The sequence below is a fragment of the Boleophthalmus pectinirostris genome, unplaced genomic scaffold, assembly GCF_026225935.1.
Source record: "Boleophthalmus pectinirostris isolate CB_2022bp ecotype Guang Dong unplaced genomic scaffold, ASM2622593v1 HiC_scaffold_8, whole genome shotgun sequence".
Classification (NCBI taxonomy): domain Eukaryota; kingdom Metazoa; phylum Chordata; class Actinopteri; order Gobiiformes; family Gobiidae; genus Boleophthalmus; species Boleophthalmus pectinirostris.
This window is the reverse complement of record NW_026571515.1, coordinates 15,825,998-15,848,196: the sequence shown is the minus strand read 5'-3', so window position 1 is coordinate 15,848,196 and position 22,199 is coordinate 15,825,998. Positions and strand designations below refer to the sequence as shown.

General features: G+C 38.7%; 2 protein-coding genes across 2 annotated transcripts; one reads left to right on the top strand and one right to left on the bottom strand.

Moving 5' to 3' along the window:
* Positions 1-1,246: 1,246 nt before the first annotated feature.
* Positions 1,247-8,963, top strand: lhfpl4b (LHFPL tetraspan subfamily member 4b). The gene is made up of 7 exons (XM_020918463.2): positions 1,247-1,436; positions 2,828-3,048; positions 3,830-4,034; positions 4,490-4,569; positions 5,329-5,476; positions 6,922-6,963; positions 8,346-8,963. The coding sequence occupies exons 2-6, from the start codon at positions 2,830-2,832 to the stop codon at positions 6,948-6,950; spliced, it is 681 nt and encodes a 226-aa protein (XP_020774122.1). The 5' UTR covers positions 1,247-1,436; positions 2,828-2,829; the 3' UTR covers positions 6,951-6,963; positions 8,346-8,963.
* A 1,186-nt stretch (positions 8,964-10,149) lies between these two features.
* pcsk1nl (proprotein convertase subtilisin/kexin type 1 inhibitor, like) lies at positions 10,150-21,547 on the bottom strand. Its single transcript, XM_055166019.1, has 5 exons — positions 21,411-21,547; positions 15,412-15,619; positions 15,000-15,225; positions 14,420-14,509; positions 10,150-13,606 (listed from the first exon to the last, which is right to left on the bottom strand). The coding sequence occupies exons 1-5, from the start codon at positions 21,465-21,467 to the stop codon at positions 13,258-13,260; spliced, it is 930 nt and encodes a 309-aa protein (XP_055021994.1). The 5' UTR covers positions 21,468-21,547; the 3' UTR covers positions 10,150-13,257.
* Positions 21,548-22,199: the final 652 nt, after the last annotated feature.

Genomic DNA, 22,199 nt, shown 5'->3' with positions numbered 1-22,199 from the left:
CGATAATTTGCTTTATCTTTGCTGCATGAACAAAAGGAACAGGAAGAAGATAAATGTTATAAACCCTGCTGTTAAGGTGGGGGACGAGGGACCCAAAAGCAGAATCAGAACAAAGTCAAGTTTAAGCAGTTTATTGTACAAATGCAGGCAGGCTGAGGAGGCTGGCCAACTTCTTCGGAGGCAAAGGCAGACGACCAGGAGACACCTGGGAGAAAACAGGAGTAGGTAAATCCAGGGCAAACAATAAGCAATACGGGAATAAATCCAAGAGCCAGGTGACGCTACCGAACAGGACGGAATTATCTGGCAAAGTGGTGATGAGGAGACCAGGGCTAAATACTGGGGTAGATGAAGGGATTGATTGCAGGTGTGTCTCGTCTGCTCCGGAAAAAGCCAGCCACGCCCCCTGCCACACTCAAGCTCTGAAACAGAAAAGGGAGGGGGAGAGAACAAAAAACACAAATCCTAACACCTGCTCCTTTCACAGATCAAAAAATTAAACATTTCTTTAATAATCGTTTAAAAAGACCAAGACACCAATCAATAAGCCATATACATGTTACAATATCTCTCTTGTGCTTTCTTTAACTTTAAACATTTTTCTTAGTCACATAGTCCATCATTATTTTATCCTTGTACATTTTATTTATTTGAATTTAGAAACCCATTTAGAGGTTTGTTTTATTTATTTTTTCCTTTCTTTTGTATTAATTTGATTTTTTATACCCACTGACGAAACAACAAAATTTCTATCCTCAATCTGGTCTTGGTTTATGATTTACGTAGGCCTGTTCATTTTCAGAAAGTGACAGATATTACACTATTTTCTGATCTATGTTATAATGCTTCGTCATCACAAACATACCTGGAGTTGTGTCTTGTTCATTCACACAGATCCTGCTTCTCAAACAGAAAACACTCTGTTCCACCTTATGATGTCACGTGGTTAAAAAAAAGTGCTCCACTGTGTTTTTAAACTTGATACACATTTACCAGAATCATTTGGTTAATTTCAGATCTGGAATTGCCAATCTCTACTAAAGGTAACTAAAGGTAAAAGTAGCTGTTAACTTGAAAATTATCACTGAATGACATCACAAGGTGGAACAGAATATTTTGAGTTTTGGAGATGTAGACAGACTTATAAGGATTAGTCAAACGTGATTCAAATAAAACACAATTCCAAATTTTGTGTAGTAGAGGACCTTTGATTTGTTAATTTCTTCAAGAATCAAAAAAACAAAAACGGACTTCATCTTGATCCGCCATATTTGTAGTTTTTTCACCTCTCTGGTTCAGCGCTCGTCTTCTTCGTCGTCATCTGTCGCCGGGCTCTGCAGCATCCTCCCGCATCCTCCGCTCCTCCGTCCTGCAGCGGGTTTTCTGTCTCTCTGCTGCCGAAAAACACGCTCCGATCCTGGAGGAAGCACCAGTCGGTAAGTCGCGTATTTTCTCACACATTTTGACGGATTTTTATGTGAAAATGTGTGTCGTCATGAGCTGCTGTCGCGATGAGACCGGCTAGCCCCTCTCGTATGTTTACCATAAGACAAAATCAAAACGTGCTCATTTTTTATTTCACTGTACGCTTTATACTTCTAATATCCACGAGAATGACTGACCTTTAACGTGGATTAAAATATTTCAGCCTTTATTTTTAACCATAGGTCTGATTTATTTTAGCCTTAGTTTGTCCCGTTTTTATATCGTGCTTAGTCCTGATTTATTCCAGGGTTTTGTCTTGGTTTTCTCACTGTAAATGTTAAATAAAGGCTATAGCAAAGTCTCTCATTTCTCTTTTAATCTTTAAAAAGAATCGATTTTTACAGTTGTTCTATAAAGAGGATCTGACAATGTTTTTATTAGGGATCCAGCTTTTTAAATTCCGATACTTATGTCGATATTTTGGCTTTAAGCATCTACCAATACTCGGTATCAGCCGATACCAGTGCAGGGACAGAAAATATAGCCTAATTTATTTCCTTTATACTTTAAACAACATTGTAAAAATTATCCAAGTAACCACAGAACAGCTTTGAAAACTACTGAGAGGCGTTTTGAGCAAATATTCTTCAGTAAATGGTCTTATTACACCAATTTATAGACCAAAAAGGGATGTAGATTGAACCAATTTTCTAAAATTATCTGCCAATGGAACAAGCGTTTTTGTACTTTAAATAGAAAAGTACATCTTCTCACACAAAAGATAAGAAAAATAACGCTTTGCACTAAAAATTTGCTTTAATGGAGAAAAAAATCAAACAGAATCTTCTCAAATTAAGTTAAATATTGTTAATTTGAGTAGTTTAAACTTATCTAGATGTGAATTTTTACTGTGTAAAAGATCCAGTCATACTGAAACTGGTATTTAGTTCTGTTGTCTCTGAAACACGCCATTCTAATGTGTCTTTTATATATATATATATATATATATATATATATATATATATATATATATATATATATATATTTTTTTATAGATATTATTTGAAGTCAAAATGAAAGAAGGAGAAGAGGTTAAACCCTGGACTTAAAATGAAACTCTCTCTTAAAACCTTGAAATTATTCTTCAAATAAGAAATAAAATCAAATAAGTAAATAAATAAGTAACAACAGAACAGCTTTGAAAACTATTACAAAGTGTTTTGAGAAAGCACTGTCCAGTAAATCGTCTTATTACACCAATTTATAGACCAAAAAGGGATATAGATTGACCCAATATCTTTAAACTGATACCTGATCCATCAAAATGATCAGTATCGCTGCACATATCCAAGACCAGTCAATCCAATTATTGATTTCTCCTGCTTGTGTTTCCATGCTGCAGTGATGTCTGGGTCCCCCGCCCTCTCGGACCTGTCCCGTCTCTATCAGACAGAGTTCGTGCGCAGTGCCCGGGCGGTGGGGGCACTGTGGGCTGTGTGTACGCTCTGCTTTGCCATAAACCAGGTCGTGATCCTGGTCCAGCCCTCGTGGGTCGGGACTGAGGCCAGTCTGCACCAGGGACGAGGACCAGAACCACCCAGCGGCACTCTGGGGCTGTTTGAGGTGAGTTTGTAAAAGTCCCCACACGAGTACAGACAGTGGTGGAAAAAGTATTAAATTTTGTTACTTAAAGGTGGACAATTTTATTGGAGGTCTGTCACCTGCTTGTTGCTATGGATATGTCATTGTTCTGCATGGAATGTTCCACAGTATGACATTAAACAGCTCTACCTTACATTTATTCAATGACAGGTGGTTTTATAACTCAAAAATTACTTAGAAAAGCTGTAATTTTGACTGTGAGCGGGTTTAGTTCTCCACACTGATGTGTAACTTGGTCTGGTTTGGTCTCCATGAAGATAGAAAGGTTAATGCCATACTGTGAAACATTCCAGACAAAGCAATAACATCTCCATGGAGAAAAGCATTTGTCAGGCCCTCAACCAGAAAAGTTACACAATGCACCTTTAAGTAAAAGTACAGATATCTGAGCAAAACCAAAAAAAAACTCAAATAAAAGTAAATTAACTAGTAAAAGTCTATTTTTGTTCACTGCTTTTCTGTTCAGCCTTTTCAGCAGGTCTCAAACTATAAAAAAAAAAAAAAAAAACTTTTACTTTTCAGTCCTGTTCAAAAATGTAAAGGAGTAGAAAAAACAGATACCTGCTCTCAAATGTAAAAAATATCCACTTTAATATGTACTCAAGTAAAGTAGATAACTTAAAATTCAGTACTTTTCTACTTTTACTTCGTTACGTTCCACCAGTGTGCACAGGTGAAGCATCTCTAAATGTCCACACACAAAAATATAAACAGATTCTGTTCTGTCTCTCTCGTTTCTCAGGTGTGTGTGGATTCTGACTGGCCGGTCCCTGAGTGCAGAGGGGGGCTGTCCACGCTGTCCCCTCTCCCTGCATTCCAGTCTGTGGCCGTGCTGGTGGGTCTGTCCCTGTGGGCTGTGTGGACCAGTGTTCTGTGTCTGGTTCTGTTCAGATTCTGCAGCGCTGCCACAGTTTATAAGATCTGCGCCTGGCTCCAGCTCACTGCAGGTAACAGCACTGCACTTTCAGAGGGTCCACTTTAAACAGCCCATTACCCAAGATAGTAAGTTTGAAAACATGGAGTATCCAGCACAGTCTCCAGACTTAAACCCCATCGAGCTGGTTTGGGGATGAACTGGACAGAAGAGTGAAGCAACCTACAAGTGCCACACATTTATGAGAACTTCTGCAACAGACTTGGGAAGAACTTTCTGAAAAATATTTGATTTCTATTGTAAAAAGAATGAGCCACGAGTGTGTTCAGCTGTTATATCTGCCAAAGGTGGACACTTTCATGAAAGATTTAGAAAATATTTTGGTCAACAGTAAACAGTAAAAATCTGGAAAAAGTGTGGTGTTCTAAAACTTTTGACCAGTATTTACTTTTAGAAACTTTGAACCAGGCATTAGGTGTTTTTGATAAAGACTGAATTGAATTGTATTGTCCCTTCTTTTCTCGGGAGGTTTCTGTCTGGCTCTGGCCTGTCTGCTGTTCCCTGACTCCTGGGAGAGTCCAGAGATGAGAGCTCTGTGTGGAGATCAGGTATGTTTTATTTAATACTCTTTTTATATATATATATATATATATATATATATATATATATATATATATATATATATATATATATACCTAGTCAGTGAGGGTTTCTGTGTGAGTGTTGCAAAAGTAGGTATGGTAGACCTGTTATCTCCTGTCCGATTGAAGGTCCTGCCTTTAAAGGTCCTATATTACACAAAATTGACACTTGTGAGCTTTAACTCACATTACCAAAATGTTGGTACTGCCTCAAAATCATACTTTGAGTTGTGTTTTGTTCATTCACAAATGTTTGAGTAATCTTTTATTATTAATCAGTCAACATCTTAAAAGCTGAGGCTGTAGTTTTCAAGTTAACAGCTCCTTTTACCTTTAGTTCAGTAGAAATTGGCAATTCCAGGGCAGGAATTATCCAAATGAGTCTAGTGAAGGTGTACAGAGTTTAAAAACACAGTGGAGCACTTCCTGTATTACCACAAGATATCAAAAAAGGGAACAGAGTGTTTTAAGTCTGAGAGAATGACTCAGTGTAAATGTGCAGGGTTTGTATGTTAAACTTGTGTGAATGAAATAAAACACAACTCCAGGTGTGTTTGTGATGAGGAAACAACATTATAATTATAACATAGATCAGACTGTTTCTAGATTTGCCAGCCCCAAAGTTGAGCCAGTAGCAACACTATTACATGAATTTGATGTTTGTCCCCCCTTTTGTCTGTCTCTCTTCTCTACCCTCTATCCCCCTCTCTGTATCTCCCCCTGTAGGTGTCTAGTTTCTCCCCTGGCCGCTGCTCCGTTCACTGGGCGTACATTCTGGCGGTCCTGGGGGTGCTGGATGCCGCCATCTTGGCTACTTTGGCATTTGTTTTGGCGAATCGACAGGATGCTCTGCTGCCCCCGGACACGAAAGACGGTAAAACCAGAACAGGCTACGACGACAGCTGGATTTAGGACAATGATAGTTAATGGAGCATAAGGCCTGGGTTGGGGTGTTTTTACAGTAGTGTTTTAGATAATAATAATTTTAAAAAGACAATAGAATGTAATTTTCAACATAAATCATAGTACTTTTTTATATTTCCATGTGGTCTTAATATCCGTGTAATCCCTCAGTGGTCCAGGGGCGTTTACTAGTCTATGTACAATTTTTAGGTGTCTTTACTTTACTTAAGTACATTTTACAGTGGATAGTTTTACTTTAACTTCACTACATATGAGAGCAGGTATCTGTACTTTCAACTCCATCACATTTTAGAACTGGACTGAAAAGTAAAAAGTACTTTTCTTTAAGTTTTGTGACCTGCTGAAAATGCTGAGACCTATTTTTGTCCCATTTAATTTGAGTTAACGTCCCAACTTTGAGCAAACCAAATACACAAAAACACATAAACAGCTAGAAAAGTTAAGAAATCAAGGTTAAAGGTTGTATAGAAGATTTTCCAAGGAAAGAGAAATGCAGCGACTGTTTGTCCTTTTTTAAATGTTGCGCTTCGCACCTTTTCCCCTTCTCTTCTTCTTTCAGCAACGTCAAAAACTGACTTTCTTTTGCGGCGAACCGGTCGTGAATTCTTCTTTCAAAAAAGACGCCAAGAACCGCTAAACATGAACCGCGAACATAAACCACACAATCCCAGCGCGTTGGCAAGTCAGCGACGCTAGAAACGTAGGGAATTTGATTGACAACCTAACAGCCAATAGATAAAGAGGTAGCCTTGTTATCTATTGGCTGATGTTTATCTGCCCTCACTACGTCCACAGTTGATGGATTTTCATTCTTTTTTTTTTTTTTTTTTTTTTTGGTCATCATAATTACAAGGCTGCTTCTTCTTTATAATTCTATTTTGAACTTTCATTGACAATTTGAAAAAATATTTAAAAAAAAATCCTCCATACAACCTTTAAATCCTCCAGCTAAGGTAGTCCTGACCAAGCCTAGCAACAAAATTATGGAGATAGGTCCCGGGGCGCCCCATGTGCTGTCCACTGCTCCTGAAAAGATGGGTGAAATAAGGATTACAATTTTTCAACAGGGATAATAAAAAGTACTACGATATGAAAATCAGATACTATCTTTATCAAAATCAATACATTGCTGCTTTAATTGTTCTAAAAATCTCTGCAAAATACTTTAGTTTTTTACCCTTTAACTACATTTTTAAACAGGCACTTCAGCAGTTTTATTTAAATAGATTTTTTCATGTGATACTTTTACTTTTATCTGTACTTTTATAACCCTCAACCTCCTCTGTCACAGTAACACAGAGAGAGCAAGCATACTTCACTATGGGACATCTTAACCCATAATCCGATATGAAAATCCTGACTGTTTTCTTAGAATGTTTGTTATTTTTCTTGCAGTGACGACTGGACTCTTGATGTCAGCCTAGAGACAAACACATGGTGAGTTTGAGACTAGAGTCATGATTAAAGGTTCTATAATACATAAAATTAACTCTTGTGAGCCTTAAGCAATGTTATACAGCTGATACCTTCTCAGAAACATACTGTATTTTTCGGACTGTAAGTCACTCCGGAGCATAAGTCGCACTTTTTGGGGGAAATGTATTTTATAAAAGCAGAGACAAGGAACCGACATTTAACGTCACATATGAACAGTTATTCTGATAACTATAGCATAAACAACAGAACAAGTTTATCATACTCTCTGTCTCACTCCAAATCACTAAATCCACTGAATTCTTCATCCTCGGTGTCACTTCTGAGCAACTCCGCGACCTCCAGAGGTAAACGGTGCGCTGCTTCCTGTTCTGCGTAGCTGTTGTTGTGTTAATAGATCCATGAGCTGTCGTCAGCATCATTTCCAGTTAGAATTATTCTGACTTTTCTGAATCCCGGCAGGATGGATTCGGTTGTCACTGAAATCCAGGCTTTGTTGATCCATCCAATGACTTCCAGAAAAGTTGCACTGTGGACCCTCCCGATTACTGTGAAGCTGTGTTCTCCATCCCCGCTTTCCGCCAGTCCCTCAAAGGTTTCTTGCTCACTCCAAACTTGCTTTCTGCTGCTCAATTACCGTTTTCAGCTGAATATTTCACTTGTTGCAGCAGGACACATGCAAGAGACATGCACAGAAAACTGACACACAAGCCTAGAGCGCCAGTCTAAAAATTTTTATATTTTCAGACTGGCATTGCACCAGAGTATAAGTCACAGGACCACCCAAACCATGAAAAAAAGTGCGACTCATAGTCCGAAAAATACAGTACCTGGTGTTGTGTTTTGTTTCATTCACACATGTCTGAGTAATCCTTTATTACAGTCTGTCTACATCTCCAAAGCTCAAAATGCTCTGTTCCAATTTGTGATGTCATGAAGTTGTAGCTTTCAAGGTAACAGCTCCTTTTACGTTCTTTATCATTATTATTAGTTTGTACGACCAATCAATGTACATGAGAAACCACATCATTTTTGAAATTATGTCATGAACTCTTTTTCGAGAAATGTGCTTTTCTGTTGTTTACAATGTGTGTGTAGTATGTGTATGATTATTGTTTCTCTTTTGGCACAAACTTGAAATGAAAAAACAAATCAATCAATCTAAACCTTTTGTGTTTGTTCAGTAGAGATTGGCAATTCCGGGTCTGAAATGATCCAAATGATTCTAGCGAAGGTGTATGGAGTTTAAAAACACCTAGGAGCACTTCATGTACAGAACAGAGTGTTGTTGGGTTTTTTTTAGAGAAGAACTTTGTGTGTTTTACATGTGAATGAAACAAAACAAAACTGCATCTCTTTATCTAATCTCTGTCTTTTTTCTCCAGACTTCTCCATCATCATTTAGATCCAAAATGTCCCCTGTCTTCCAGATACAAACCAGCGTTCAACAGATGTAACCTGCTCTAAAATAGCTTTATTTTCCAATGCATGGAATTTTATGTCTGTTTTTTATAAATATTACAACAGTGTCAAAGTTGGTATCAGCAGTATTTTAGATAAAGTGCTCTTTGTAAAACTAGAAATAAGCAAATGTGACTCTACCAGTCAACATTTTCATATGAACCCTTTATTTTTTTGTTTTATTGGCACTTTTCACATTACCTATAGCAAAACAAGTAAGGAAATACAGCATCCAAGCACCAATCAATCTTAGAAAATCACTGATATTGTATTTTTAATATATGTTTCATGTACAGCGATATTTACACTGTTAAAGGTTTGGACACACACTCTCATTCATCAAATATATAAAGCAAGATATATGGAATTATTTTATATAGAAAATAAAGTGAAATAACTTTAATAAATATTTTTTGACAAACCAAAAGGATTAATTTGAGGCTTTCGTTATAAAATATTTTAAATGTTTATAAAATGTATGTATATAAAATGTAGAAAGTAGTAAACATAGAAGAGGGTGAGGGTCCAAACTTTGCCTGGTCGTGTGTTTCATGTGGCGTTTGAATGTTCATTGTCCATCTACATTTAGATCTGTTTTGTAATCTTACAATTCGTCAGCATGTGTCAAAAAATAAAAGCTTTGTATGAGAGAAAAACTATTGTGTATAATGAGTACATTTGAATGAGTAGATTTACCACCTCATGCCAATAATATAAACGAGATGATGGATGCAAGTGGTCATTTCCTCTGTGGGAGGCCGGGCACTCCCTAAGAGAAAAGGTGAGGCATTCAGTCACACAGGAGGAGCTTGGCATAGAGCCAATGCTCCTGCACGTGGAGAGGAGCAGCTGAGGGGAGGGCATCTGTTCTGGATGCCTCCTTGACTCCTTCCTCGGGAGGTGTTCATGTTTCACTGAGAGGAGGCGCTGGGGAAAACCCAGGACACACTGGAGAGACTATGTCTCTCTACTGACCTGGGAACGTCTTGGGGTTTCCCTGCAGGAGCTGGATGAAGTGTCTGGGGTGAGGGAAGGCTGGGAGTCCCTGCTAAGACTGCTGCCGCCACAACATGACAGCGGATGGAGATTTTTCTTAAATACTTGTTGAATCCAGGCAAAACTAATTTGAAGCCACCTGAGGACATCCTGGTAAAGTGTATTTAGACCTCAGGTCTCCAACCTTTTTCCACCGGCGGACTAACTTTACAAAATGAAAATGCCAGAGAACTACTAGTTTCAGCGGTCAAATGAAACAGTATATTTAAGGGCCACGGCAAGCCTTAAATGAGGTACAGTCAGATACCTATAAAACCTAACCATTATCCATTTATTAGTGTAAAAAGTTAGGCATCAAAATAATACATGTACAATGGTAATAGGCATTTAAATGATCAAGTTTTACTTATTCAGGACAATACATGTAATTCAGAAATCCCTTGATGAGCTACTAGGACAGAGGTGGAGAGCTGCCAGTAGCTCCCGAGCCACAGGTTGGAGATCCCTGATTTAGACTAAAGAGTGGCACCATCAGCATCACTGAATTTCCAAATCCATTGTGCCATTTCATGTAATTACTGTTCAGCCTGGGCCCTAAAACCTCTTCTCTCACCTCTTCTGTGTGTATAGACCATTTAATAATTATTTAATTATTTAAATAAACGATAAATTGCGATTACTGGATGAACGTGTTGGAGCCCTCATGTAAATTAAGACAAAACGATGCTGTGATAGAGGTGTTGTACTGACTTTATTGAATTAAATGAATTCACATTTCACATTTATTTAATCTCAATGAGACGTGAGAAACAGCGACACATGAACACAACATGAACGGACCAATCACAGCACAGAGAGGGGCCCCTATAGATCCATGTATGGAAACAGGAAACTGGCTTTTTTTTCTGTGTTAAAGCTTTAAAGGTTCAGAGGTGGAAGCGAGAGAAGCGGGTCAGAGGTCAGCTGCTCTCATACTTGTATCTTTGGTTTTTCATAGTTTCAGTTATTTAATTATAAACATTATAAATCTGCATGAATTAAAGCTGCACTATGTAACTTTTTAGTTGGGGGTCCGTCACCTGCTTGTTTCTATGGAGATGTCATTCCTCTACCTGGAATGTTCCACAGTATGACATTAAACAGCTCTACTTCACATTTATTAAATTGCAAGTGGTTTTAAAGCTCAAAAATACCTAGAAAAACAGGCATCTGACTGTGAGCGGAGTCGCCTCTTCACAGATCTGACCTGTAACTTGGTCTGGTTTAGTCTCCATGAAGATAGAAAGGTTTAATACTGTGAAAGATTATTAAGACAAAGCAATAACATCTCCATGGAGAAAATAATTTGACGGACCCTCCACTGGAAAAGTTACATAATGCACCTTTAATTCAGTTATCTATTTATTTTTTGTCATCTGAAAGTTTAGTTTAGTCCCAGTTTTGATTGATAGAAGTAGACTTACTGTTTATAGATAATACTGTATCGACTGCACTGACTCTCAGGAGCTTATGGACCATATTCAACCAGATGCCCTACCGCCGTATACAGTAATCTCTACACACAATAACAGTACTACTTCAGAAAATTGTATCGGGAACTTTAATCATAATGGGCCACATTCATGAATCTTTTCTTAAAAAATGTTTGTCACTTCCACTTTAAGAAGATGCAGTGTTTTTAAGCTCCCGAATTCCCCAACACCCAGAGCTACGAACACCTCCACACTCATTAACATCTCATTTACAGAGAAAATTAATATGTATTTGGTTAGAAACGAGGAATTAGAATTTTTTTTGTTGCATAAAGTAATAATATTCTAAAACGGTAAATGTTTTTGTTCTTATGAGTGCTCCTGACTGTTAGAATTAGTAGGATTTGTTCTTCTAGTAGAACATTTTCAGATAAGAAAATGTTTTGTAATGCCAAAAGCGTTTCATGAATGAGGTCTAATGCTTTTCTTAAATTCTGAGAAGGCGCCTGGAGCGTATCCATGACTTTTCTTATTAAAGATGTATTATGTAACTTTTCTAGTGGAGGATCCGTCCAGTTCTTTTCTCTATAGAGATGTTATTGCTTTGTCTGGAATGTTTCTCAGTATGGCTTTAAACGTTTCTATCTTCCTGGACTAAACCAGACCAAGTTACAGGTCAGATCTGTGGAGAGGCGACCCCGCTCACAGTCAGAATCCCCGTTTTTGTAGGTCTTTTTGATCCATAAAATGACTTGTAACTGAATTAATGTAAGGTAGAGCTATTTAATGTCATACTGTGGAACATTCCAGGCAAAGCAATGATAGAAACATGAACAAGCAGGTGACGGTGACCCAACCAAGAAGTTACATAGTGCATCTTTAAGTTTAAGATGTATTAGTCAGTGTTCTATTCATTTTTATTGTACTAATTTATCTAAACATTAAACATTCTTAATTGAAAACTGGGACAAATAATAAAACGTGATCAGTTAGTAAAGACGGGTCTGACTCTGCTCTCTTCAGCTCCACCTCTGATTTTATGCAGTTTCACCAAAAGCAGCAACAAAAATTAACCTAAAACAAAAAACACAGACCATCCTTCTCCCTCCTTGACTCCTCTCTCCTCATCTCCTACCTCCTTGCTTATTATTGTGTCCTCTCCTTTAAAAGAAAAATCTACATAATCTTATTTGAGTAGTTTGGTTTGTCAAGCTTTTTCAATATATTTTATTTTCAAGGAACTGTATGTGAAAGTTTGGTTTTATATTTCATAAACCTGACCCATCTGTGTCTCCAAATCTGTTCAAATCAAAAATAGCTTTTACTGATAACAATTCAAATGCGGATTTATTCCTAGTTACTCATTTTGGTTGCCAGTTTCGGTGCTGAAATCCATTTGTTTAGTTCTAAAATGCCTCTCTTTGATCTGAACATTCACTACCTAAACTCCAGCATCTGCAGTAATTTATTAAACAGTGCTAGTGCAGTCGCTGCAGCTCAGTGAGTGAATTCTAGAGGTTCTGAGCTCATATGAAACTTGCATGAGTCGTCTATCTGCAGGTTAAAGGGACAGTTCAGAATTTTGGACATAGGATCTCATTTCCTAGTGAGCCAGAGTGTTGGAGACGTGTGGAGACACTTTTTAAATATTCCATCAAGTCCTTGTATTTGCAGAGGTCACTGGTGCCACTAAAAACAGTCTTACTCACTCCACAAAACACCCAAAGCAAATCTGTTATTACACCAGACTGTCGATGTAAATGTCTGTGTTGATAGAATAATTTTAGAAGTAAAACCAACCTTGCATTTGAAAAAATTATGTCTGAGCAGCAGCAGCGAGTTGTACTTCCTGACAGAAAGCTCGGCAGCGGCGGACTGATATATGAGAAAATAGTCCCTCAACATGTGACAACACAGACATTTATATCAACAGTCTGGCGTAATAATAAATTTGCTTCAGGTGTTTTGTGGAGTGGGTAAGACTGTTTTTAGTGGCAGGATAACTATGGCCATTGACATGCACTAGTCTAGCACCAGTGACCTCTGCAAATACAAGGACTGGATGGAATATTTTAAAAAGTGTCTCCACACGTCTCCAACACTCTGGCTCACTCGGAAATGAGGCCTTATGTCCAAAATTCCTTTGTCTCTTTAAGTATCTTTAAGGTTCACAGGTTGCAATTGTAATACCTTTTTAAAACAGTAAGATCGTGGGCTACATACAGTTACTTTAAATTACTTAAAATAGTGTAATTATTTGACATTTGAAACATTCTGTATTGATTCTGTAGATATTTCTTTTGACCTCAGTCCAATCTTTATCTCATCCCTCCTCACTCTCTCTCTCTCCTTCCTTCTTCTTTGTCTCCTACTCCCTCATCAGCTCCAGAGCCTGCCTCAGTAGAATCTGGGGGTCGTAGTTCACTATGGCTCTCCTCTTCCTCCTACGACTCCCATGATCCTCTACGTCGATGCGTTTGATTCGCTGTAGACCCTGAGATGGGCGGGGCTCAAGCTCCTCCTCCTCCAGTCGTTTCACTCGGAGCAGCGGGGGGTCATCGCTGGGGGGTGTGTCCTCCAGGGAACGCCGGCTCCTCCTGTGGGCGGGGCTTACAGGTGAGGGGGCGGAGTCAGAAAGATCCCTTCTCATTCTGCGACCTGATGGCCTCACAGCGTCGCTCGGACCCAGACTTGAAAGGATCTGACCAATCAGACGCCTAGCAAAGATAAAAGTATGAAAAAATTAAGATTCACGGATACCAATTGCTACAATACCTACACATACATAATAAAATAAATATAATGTTGATTGCTTTTGTTGCCAGTCAGTCTCTTCTACTTTCTGATTGGGTCCAGGGTCTGGAATTGGACCATAAAAGGAAAAATCTCCTTCCAAACGTGAAATGATCCAACCATATTTGCTCATTTTTGACATGTGACATACGATATATTTTGACATTTGACATATTTTAAACTATTTATTCCTTTTATTATTTCTGCTGCTGTTGACCTGGACCTGAGTGTAGTGTTTCGTTTCTGTGTATTTTTTATACTGAAATGACAAATAAATTCTGACTCTGAAATATAATGTGTAGCACGTGTCTCTCAAATGTGACAGACATCTCCTTTCAAAAATTCTCTTATCATTCAGTACCAAATATTTAACTTCTTTTACCTGAGATAAATAATCGTTGTTGCTTCAATTGCTGATCTTGTACAAATCTGGTCTGTTTTTCAGTCCTTTGTGTAATTTTTTTTTTAACATAAGCAGTTTGTTGTCGCTCTTATTGGTTAATCCATCTGTCAATCACACTCTCTGAAATCAGGGAGACAAGACACATCTCCAGATCCTCTCGTCTTTGGAAAGTTTTGTCAAAGTGTGTGACTCTGGTTTGCCAGGTAGTTGATTTTGTAGTAACTGATCAAACTCTTATATGCTTAAATGCCCAGACTTATTCAGATTCGTAAATTTGTATTTCATTACTAAAATGTAGATAATATTAGTAAAGTTATGTCTTTGTCCCACAGACCTGAGTGTCTCTTGTTCACTCTCTCTTGGCCCTGATCTCTGGGTTTGCTGCAGTTTGTTCAAAAGAGCTTCAGAAAAGTCCGGATCCAACCTGAAACCAGACAAAATACATTAAAGGTGCATTGTGTAACTTTTCTGGTGGAAGGTCCGTGAATGTGGAGATGATATGGCTTTGTCTGGAATGTTTCACAGTATGGCATTAAACCTTTCTATCTTCATGGAGACCAAACCAGACCAAGTTACAGGTCAGATCTGTGTGTCTGTTTTTCTAAGTATTTTTGAGCTATAAAACCACCTGTAATTGAATAAATGTAAAGTAGAGCTGTTTAATCTCATACTGAGGAACATTCCAGACAAAGCCAGAACCTCTCCATTGAGAAAAGCATTTGATGGACCCTCCACTAGAAAGGTTACACAATGCACCTTCAAATATTTATAAATTTCAGCATGACTCAGCAAAAAACATATAGACATCAAATTGGACAGAATGTAGTGATGCTAACAGTGAAGTTGCCAGGCGCTATTGTCCACAGAGCCTATTCTACCCTCTAACCCATTCCAGACCCAGAGTGACCCCTGACCTCTGGAGCAGCGCCTCAGCCAGCTGTGGTTCCACCAGTCTCCACCAGGGGGCTTGCGGCCGGCTCATGGTTAGCCTGGGGCTGCTCTCGTCATAGTCCGGGAGGCTCTTGATCTCCGAGGGGTTCAGGTCCTCCTCCTGATCCTGGTCCAGTTCCACCTGCACCTCTGGATTCACAAGCCCCGCCCTCTCTGCGTCCGCCAGCTGCAGCACAGCGTTCATGTACGCTACAGAGACACCTACAGGTTAGACTGAAGAACTGCAAGTATAACGAAAAATCTATGCTGGGGGTGTTCACCAGTTACCATGGAGACACAATATACACAGAGCCTACGATTAACATCCCTCCCACCCACCATCAGTGCAGTTTTTTTATTTTTGTTTTTCTTTTGACGTATTTCTACAGCTCAAACCTGCTCTCTGCTGCTGCTCCTCCTGCTGCTCCCGCCTCTGGTCTCTCTCCACCAATCGCTGCAGGGCCTGCTCTAAGCCACGCCCCCTCCAGTCCTCCTCCGGCACAGAAATGGACACCATGCGGTCCTCATAGGGCAGCACGTCTCTCCGCACACGCCTGACTCCGCCCCCATAGTCCAGGCCACGCCCTCTTCCAGCAGGAACACACTGAGATGGGGAATAACATAAGGTCAGATGTTAGTTAACAGTTATTTCATGGTTAGAGGTTAACCCTTTAAATTAATTCAATATTGCTTTAAATACACAACACTCAGCATCACTGTAGGACAGAGGTGAGACCAAGTCTTTGACCTCAAGTCCAAGTCAAGTAAACTAAATTGTACATAAAAAGTTATGGTATATTTATACATGTGTATTTTTATAAGAGTTGTAGAAATGCTAATTTTTCCTTTTTAAATGTTTTGACAAGATCTTAGCGTGAATCATTACAGTCAGAATAGAAATAATTAAGATTTAAAAGTGCTTAATAACAGATATTTTGTCATGTAGTCTGCACTGAAATGGAAGGATGTTCTTTGTGGTTCTCTCTGTTTTACTGTATTGTACTGTATTTTACTGTAGTACATTTGAGAATACCATATCACAGTACTTCAGTTACATCCAAAGTAACAAACAGAAGTGGGAGGGGCATATTCCAGTTTGTTCCTGTAAAATTCAGCACCGCATTTATCAACAGTAAAGAGAAAAGTATTTTCAAAAAACATTTTTAGGAGAAACATCATGTCTTCTCAAGTCACAGGCCTCAAGTCCGAGTCAAGTCCCAAATCACTGACCTTCAAGTCCAAGTCAAGTCCCAAGTCTTAGTCCATTTTATCAAGTCAAGCCTCAAGTCCTAAAAATAGTGACTAAAGTCTGATTCGAATCCAAGTCACGACTCACTGTGGGGTGAACTCTTAAGAGGATGCTGACGTGCCTGTGAATCAATCAAACAAACCATCAAATTATATTATTATCAGGCTGGAAAGGCTCTCAATGATCTCATGATGATTATTTCAATGTGGTCAAAGAATCAGAACAGCAGAACAAGCTGAAAAATCTAACTTTACATCCAGTGTAGACAAAAGCACAGACATCTTCCCTGTCCATAAATGCACAAACGCTCACCTTCTGCACATTTTTCACAAACTAAATAGACTGTATTGACACAAAAACTGGCTGAAAACATGTTTGTATTGGTTTGGCTTCACCTTCACCTCTGTGACTGGTCTCCTTTGCCCATCGTTGACAAATAGAAGACAAAGACTTTCTCTATTCCCTTGTGTCTGTGTGGCTTACAGAGGGGCTCTAAACCTAAAAATCCATTCACCGTCGGTATCTGGTGCCACACAGACTCATCTGAGCCTCATTAAACATGGATCCTGGACACTGTTGCTCAGTAGCGCTCACTTTCAGAATGTGTGGTATCTTGGTGGTGGTGGATGCTTCTCAGAAAACACTGGAGCAGGCCTGTGCTTTCGGACAAACAAGCCATTAGGTTCAAGAAAGGTTTTTTCCGCTGCCATTTCAGGAGCATCCCCGTGTTACCGTAGTGACACTTCTGTACTCCCCGGGGATTGTTCAGTGAGAGCAAACAGAAGAGATTCAGCCTCTTATCAGATTCTATTGATTTGTCTAAAAATACCAAAGAGTGCTGCACCTAAAGATAGTTCAGATTGGTTCAGGCTCCACAAGACACATATGTAATTAGATAAACACAAGAACTGATTTGTGTGAGCTACAGCACTATGGTAGAGTTTTATCCACCTCTTATAAGGATATTTTGGACTCCTGATCTCTGAAAGTGGAGCTCTAACGTTGTTACTGTGGCCCAGTGGTGATCTTGTCTGTCTGTGAAGGGAGTATGGTTTGACAGTGAGATGTAATACACCTTCTATGCTTGCTTTTTTTCAGTATCATCTTAGAAGGTAATTTAATATTGTTTGGCAGATTGCACATCAGCAAATCAATCCATTACCATTTTATTTTGGTTGCCTGACTAGCCAGTCCCTTCTACATTCTGTTCAAATTGAGAAGGGTCTAGAATTGGACCACAGAACATGAAAAATCTCTGTCCAAACTTGAAATGATCCAACCACAGCTGCTAATTTGTATCACGCATCTCTCAAATGGGGAAGACATTCAAAACGAAATATATAACTTCTTAGATAAATAATAGTTTGGTAGCCAGGCCTAGTGCCTCTGCTCAATTTAATTTCTCTCCAGCGACTAGATCAGAAATCGGAATACACCAGACGGTTTGCAAGCACCAGCCAATCAGCGAAGAGCCAGACATTCTGTGTTGGCAACGATTCTGGAGATCGTGGATTTAAAGCCGGAACAAAGAGAATGTTTGGTGAATTTTATCAAGGGGAAAGACGTTATTGCCCTTCTTCCTACGGGATTTGGGGAAAGCTTAATATACCAGATAGCCCCATTAACGGCGCATTACATACATCATGACCAGATAGTTAAATAAAAGCAAACGAATCCCAATGCTGCGAGGTCAAACGGTTTACACAAAGTCAAACCAGCTGATGAATCAGGCTAATAGAATTGGACCACAGAGCGTGAAAAATCTCTGTTCAAACTTGAAACGATCCAATCACAGCCGTTAATTTGAAGACATTTTGGAAGATATTTAGAACAAAATATATCACTTCTTTTACCAGAGTTAAGTAATTTTTTTTGTGCTTCAATTGTTGATTCTAATAAAATCCACACAGTTTCTCAGTCCTTTATGTAGATTTTTCTCTCTCTCTCTTTTTTTTAATATGTAAGCAGCTGTGTTTTTTTTGGCTTTAGACTCGGCTTCTCTCTCTGATTGGTTTACCCATTTGTCAAGCACAGATCCACTTGTCTTTGTAGAGTTTTATCAGGCGTGTGGTTCTGGCCAGTCAGGTAAGTATCTTGGTACAGCTGTTTTGGATCAGTCTTTGCTGGGGTTCAGTCTAGACTACTAAATCTGAATCTTATACATGAGTCCTGGTTTAGAACTGATTGCATACTCTATTACTTAAAGGTCATATATTACACAAAATGTCCTCTTGTGAGCTTTAAGCCATGTTAAATGTTGTTACCTCCTCAAAAACAGACCTGGAGTTGTGTTTTTTTCATTCACACATGTTTGAGTAACATTTTATGATTATTTTATTAGAGAAAAACTCAGTCTAAATATGCAGGGTTTCTCTGTTAAACATGTGAATGAAACAAAACACAACTCCAGGTTTGTTTTTGATAAGGAAACATTATGACATAGATCAGAAAATCGCGTAATATGGGCCCTTTAAGTTCCACTGCACTTTGTCACCCTTGATCTCTTCTTCACTTCTTCACTCCAGATGCGATTAAAGCAAACTTACTGTCACCAATTAGTCCCTGTTTCTCTCGGTCTGATCGATACGTGAGCGGACCCCAGTCTCCTCTTCATCGTGCCTGTGCTGACGCTGAGATCTTCTGCTGACTCTAAATCAAACCCCAGCTCAATAATCATCAACGTTACCTATGAAGGAACTGTGTAAATCTACCAGAAAATCTCTAATCTATAGTCTCATTTAAAATCTTGTGAACCTGAGAGCTATTTTAACACTCCAAGAAGTTTTGCATAAAAAAAACTACAGTATTACGATATTTGAAAATACTGAAGAAGATAGCTACAAAAACTAAAATTGGACTGAGTTAAAATGACAAATTAACTTATGTTACTTTTTGGTAGAGGGTCCATCACCTGCTTATTTCTATGGACATGTCATTGCTCTGTCTGAAATGTTCCATAGTATGGCATTAAACAGCTCTACCTTACATTTATTCAATTACAGACGGTTTTATAGCTCAAAAATACTTTGAAAAACACACATTCTGACATTCTCCACAGAGCTGACTTGTAACTCGATCCGGTTCTGTCTCCATGAAGATAGAAAGGTTTAATGCCGTACTGTGAAACATTCCAGAAAAAGCAGTAACATCTTCACGGAGAAAAGCATTTGACAGACCCTCCACCAGAAAAGTTACACAATGCACCTTTAAGAAAATGTTAAATTGATTTGAGTAAATTTGAAAGTAAAGTAAAATGATCAAGTCTTTTTGTTGTTGAAAAAGGAAAATACATCTAGTTCTGCTAAAAATATAGAAATTAATAACATAAAGAAAATAAGAAAGACAACGACTCTTTGCACTTGAAAAAAAAAAAAAAGTTTCTTCTGTCAAGCTGAAAACACTTTGTGATGTAATACAGGAAGTGCTCCACTGCGTTTTTACACTCCATACACTTTCACTAGAATGATCTGGATGATTTCAACCCTGGAACTGACCGTCTTTATTAAACAAAAGGTAAAAACTAGATGACATCACAAGGGGGAACAGAGCATTTTTGAGCATTGGAGATGTAAATAGACTGATAATAAATCATAACTCAAACATGTGAATGAAACAAAACACAACTCCAGGTTTGTTTTTGAGGAGGTAACAAATTTATAACATGACTTAAAGTTCACAAGGGTCAAATTTGCATTATATAAGACTTTAATGATATCGTATTTTAAAATGGTTCACTGGGATTATCCGTATTTATTGTTATTGTGTTGTTTATCATAGTATATCTCTGTATTAAAATATTGTGACAGGCCTAATTTTCTTTTACGGGATGCTTCTCCTCTCCAGATCTGAGTCAGGTTGTGTTAAAGGACTGCAGTAAATCAGAGAGAACTCCATTAGGAAATTAACTACTGTGGTCCACTGCCTGCGAACGCACCATTGCCCCCAAATGCCCCATCATCATAATGGGAATGTAAAAACTGTGAGGGAGGCTTTATCTCATCTCATATTAATCCAGGTTTAATGACATCAAGGAGCTGAAGCATAGGGGTGACCTGTGTTTCATTTACAATTTGGGGTGTGATTTTTTTTTATTATTATTTTTGGTTGCTTTTTAATAACCGGAGGGAACTAAACTAGAACTGAGTAAATAAGAAAACGTTTTTGTGTGTCTACTTTTGACATGACTTAATAATAAACCAAGTCTAAACCAGTACTAATACTCAATCTCAATCAAATCTTTCAAAATAATATTGAACTACAGTGACAGTAAAAAGAAATAAAAATAGAAATAAACCAAAACCAGTGTTAATCAAGATTAAAATCACAAGGAACCCAAGACTTAATCTCATATACATGTATTTTCATTTTAGAATCATTTTGTACACAATTAAGATTAACTTTCAGTGAAATCTCTGCATGAATGATTCATGTGTTTATGACGATCGGACAAAAACTGTAATAGGAGGACAGCATCACCGTGGAGACGAGCTGCTGCCGTCGCCCTGGAGACCTTCTCTGAGTCACCACGGCAACCACATCACATCCCATAACCACATCACATCCCAGAAATCGTAATTAAGACATAACCTAGGTTGAGAATAAGGGCAAAACCAGGATCGAACCCAGAATTTGGACCAAACCAGGACTAAATCAAGCAACATCCAGATGAGGACCAAACCAGAACTGAACCAGGTTTAAAGATGAGACAGACCTCAGATGAACCGGAGAGCACATGTGGACATAAGCGCTAACCAGGACCAGAACCAGAACCAAGGACAGACTAAACCAGTCCAAATAAAACTAAAAATATCAACTTAATATAAGGCGGCATAACAGAGACTGAATGATCCGGACTGAATCAGAATAAAATCATGTCAGACCAAATCAGAGCCAAAACAGGATTAAACTGGACATAAACTGGACATTACACCAAGAAACAAACAAGAATCCAGGTCAGGACTGATCCAGACCTGAGCCTAGTCATTTCTTATGTAAGATAAACATCACTGTATCTTTAAGAACGCACGCATCATTTATCAATACGGATACGTAAACTGCGTAGTTATGCCTCCGCCAAAATTAGCCTCTGCATTTACGTGTTTTTGGCGCAGGTTTGTCATAGAAAAAAATAAAAATGCGGTGGTACCTGCGCGGAGTGGAGCAGAGCGGCGCCGAGGAGCACCAGGACACAAGCGGGCTCCATCTGCGAGGGTGTCCGGGACAGAAGCGCAGTCTGCGGCGAGAGGAGAGCGAGTGTGCCGCGTCAGGCTGCGGACGGAGCTGATAAACAGGCGACCAACAGGATACAGCGGAAACAGAGAGGGGCGGGGAGAGGAGGAGAGAGGAGGAGAGGAGGAGAAGGAAGTGGATGAGAGGAGAGAGAGAAGAGAGGATATGTAGACCTATGGATGTAATAATCAACAGGAGCCTCCAACTTGTAGCTCTCCACCCCCTTCAGAGTAGCTCGCCAGTGTATAATTTTAATGCCTAATTTTGTGCACTGATAAATAGATAATGGATTATGTTTTACAGAAGTCTAACTGTACCTCATCTTCAGCTTACCATTACTCTTATATTTACAAAATTTCTGGCGACCACTATAATTAGTAGTTCTATAACATTTTCGTTTTACAAAAAGTAGCCCACAGGAGGAAAAAGGTTGGAGACTCCTGAGGTACAGGGTTCCCATGGTCATCAAAATCCTGGGAATGTCATGGAAACTGAAAATGTCAGTTTACAGGCCTGGAAAAGTCATGGAATTTTGTAAAATCAATAAACGTTTTGGAAAAGTCATGGAGTTTTAGTTTCTCTTTCTCGCAACTACAGCGTTCTGTTAAGTTTTCATTAGGCTATTATAATTATTTCTGAACATATGCGCCTTTTGTTTAAAAGAGACGACAATAAATGCACTGACAGTATTTGGAATGTTAAAAAA

Bases quoted from the DNA above. Each gene is read 5' to 3' on its own strand.
- pcsk1nl (XM_055166019.1), bottom strand. From the start codon at position 21,467: ATGGAGCCCGCTTGTGTCCTGGTGCTCCTCGGCGCCGCTCTGCTCCAC. The intron at 15,620-21,410 runs GTACCACCGCAT...TCCCCATCTCAG, and splicing joins CTCTGCTCCACTCCGCGCAG to TGTGTTCCTGCTGGAAGAGG. The intron at 14,510-14,999 runs GTCAGGGGTCAC...GTCTGGTTTCAG, and splicing joins GCTGAGGCGCTGCTCCAGAG to GTTGGATCCGGACTTTTCTG.
- lhfpl4b (XM_020918463.2), top strand. From the start codon at position 2,830: ATGTCTGGGTCCCCCGCCCTCTCGGACCTGTCCCGTCTCTATCAGACA. The intron at 3,049-3,829 runs GTGAGTTTGTAA...CTCGTTTCTCAG, and splicing joins GCACTCTGGGGCTGTTTGAG to GTGTGTGTGGATTCTGACTG. The intron at 5,477-6,921 runs GTAAAACCAGAA...TTTTTCTTGCAG, and splicing joins GCCCCCGGACACGAAAGACG to TGACGACTGGACTCTTGATG.